The sequence below is a fragment of the Mandrillus leucophaeus genome, unplaced genomic scaffold (genome assembly GCF_000951045.1).
Source record: "Mandrillus leucophaeus isolate KB7577 unplaced genomic scaffold, Mleu.le_1.0 Scaffold14, whole genome shotgun sequence".
In the NCBI taxonomy this organism is placed as follows: domain Eukaryota; kingdom Metazoa; phylum Chordata; class Mammalia; order Primates; family Cercopithecidae; genus Mandrillus; species Mandrillus leucophaeus.
The window spans coordinates 1,507,888-1,509,285 of NW_012101365.1; the positions used below are offsets into that span (position 1 = coordinate 1,507,888).

Consider the following 1,398-nt stretch of genomic DNA (forward strand, 5'->3'; position numbering starts at 1 on the left):
TTTTTTTTTTTTTGAGACAGAGTCTCACTCTGTTGCCCAGGCTGGAGTGCAGTGGATTACAGGCATGAACCACCATGCCTGGCTGAAAAAAATATTAATATTAATTTTTTTATTTGGAGAATATGGCCACTGTAAAGTCTTTTTACTCAGTGATCAGTTATTCCACTTTGCATTTAAATTTTATCTTTGTACACCGGGTGTGGTGGCTCACCTCTGTAATCCCAGCACTTTGGGAGGCCAAGGCAGGTGGATCCCTTAAGGTCAGGAGTTCGAGACCAGCCTGGCCAACATGGCGAAACCCCGTCTCTACTAAAAATACAAAAATTAGCTGGGTGTGGTGGCATTTGTCTGTAATCTTAGCTACTTGGGAGGCAGGGAGAATTGGTTGAACTTGGAGGTGGAGGCTGTAGTGAGCCGAGATCGCACCACTAAACTCCAGCCTGGTCAACAGAGTGAGACCCTGTCTCAAAAAATAAAATAAATTTCATCTTTGCCACACATTGAAATTGCCAGCTGTGTATCAGTGTATATCTAAATTAAAGTTTTATTTATTTTTAATGTTACTCAAGCAAAAAACTATGAATGGCATTTTAGATTGACAATATTTAGCTTTTTCTGAGCAACTGGATGTGATTTATACAGGAAAAAAGGGATAAACATAAGTTTTCTTTAAAGTCTTTGTTCTCAATGACTGATACTAAAATAAACTTTTTGTAGTCTTGGACAGTAAAGCACCAAAACCAGAAGACATTGATGAGGAGGATGATGATGTTCCAGGTAAGTGACATTTCCTTAGACTTAAGATTTTAAGCATCCTGTTTATCTCCTTTCAGTCACTGCATAGATGACTTTTAGGTTTGTGTTGATTGTAAGTTCATGAATTTAAATTGATTCACAATAATATGGATAGGATCCAATGTAAAACAATGCAAGCCCCCACCTTAGAATCAGAAATTGTCACACAAAGCTCTGCTGCCTGGATTTATTAAATTGAAATCACTGTGATTATAAATCTGCATAGCTATTGTTATAACATTTCTGTGTGAATTATAATTGACATATGAATTCACCTCAGTAGTTTGCATAGACAAAAAAAGATGAACATTTCCTTAGGATTACTGTCCTAAGCAGATAATTAAATCATTGTTAGTAAAATGCCACCAGTTCATTTCTGCCTCCTTACGTTTCCAGGCTAATTCTAGTTGTACTAATTTTATTTTTATTAGGGTTAGAAGTTAGGTGTTCCATTTACCTCTTTCTCCTTTTTTGTATTCTTTGATTCATATGCTTTGTTTTTCTTTTTCAGATCTTGTAGAAAATTTTGATGAGGCATCAAAGAATGAAGCTAACTAAAAGTTTGGTTTTTGGAAGCTGGCATGGACTAGATTTAACAAATCA

At 35.9% G+C, this 1,398-nt stretch overlaps 1 protein-coding gene across 4 annotated transcripts in view; it reads left to right on the forward strand.

Annotated features, from left to right (window-relative positions):
• The window catches only part of BTF3L4 (basic transcription factor 3-like 4), a 41,195-nt gene extending 39,797 nt beyond the window's left edge, over nucleotides 1-1,398 (forward strand). For 3 of the 4 annotated variants that reach the window (XM_011973755.1, XM_011973757.1, XM_011973758.1), the window contains 2 exons: nucleotides 718-777; nucleotides 1,307-1,398. In XM_011973755.1, the coding sequence (XP_011829145.1) occupies nucleotides 718-777; nucleotides 1,307-1,353 (107 nt within the window). In that variant the 3' untranslated portion in view covers nucleotides 1,354-1,398. Of the gene's footprint in view, nucleotides 1-717; nucleotides 782-1,306 lie in introns of all 4 variants that reach the window. The other variant, XM_011973756.1, reaches the window with a different exon arrangement.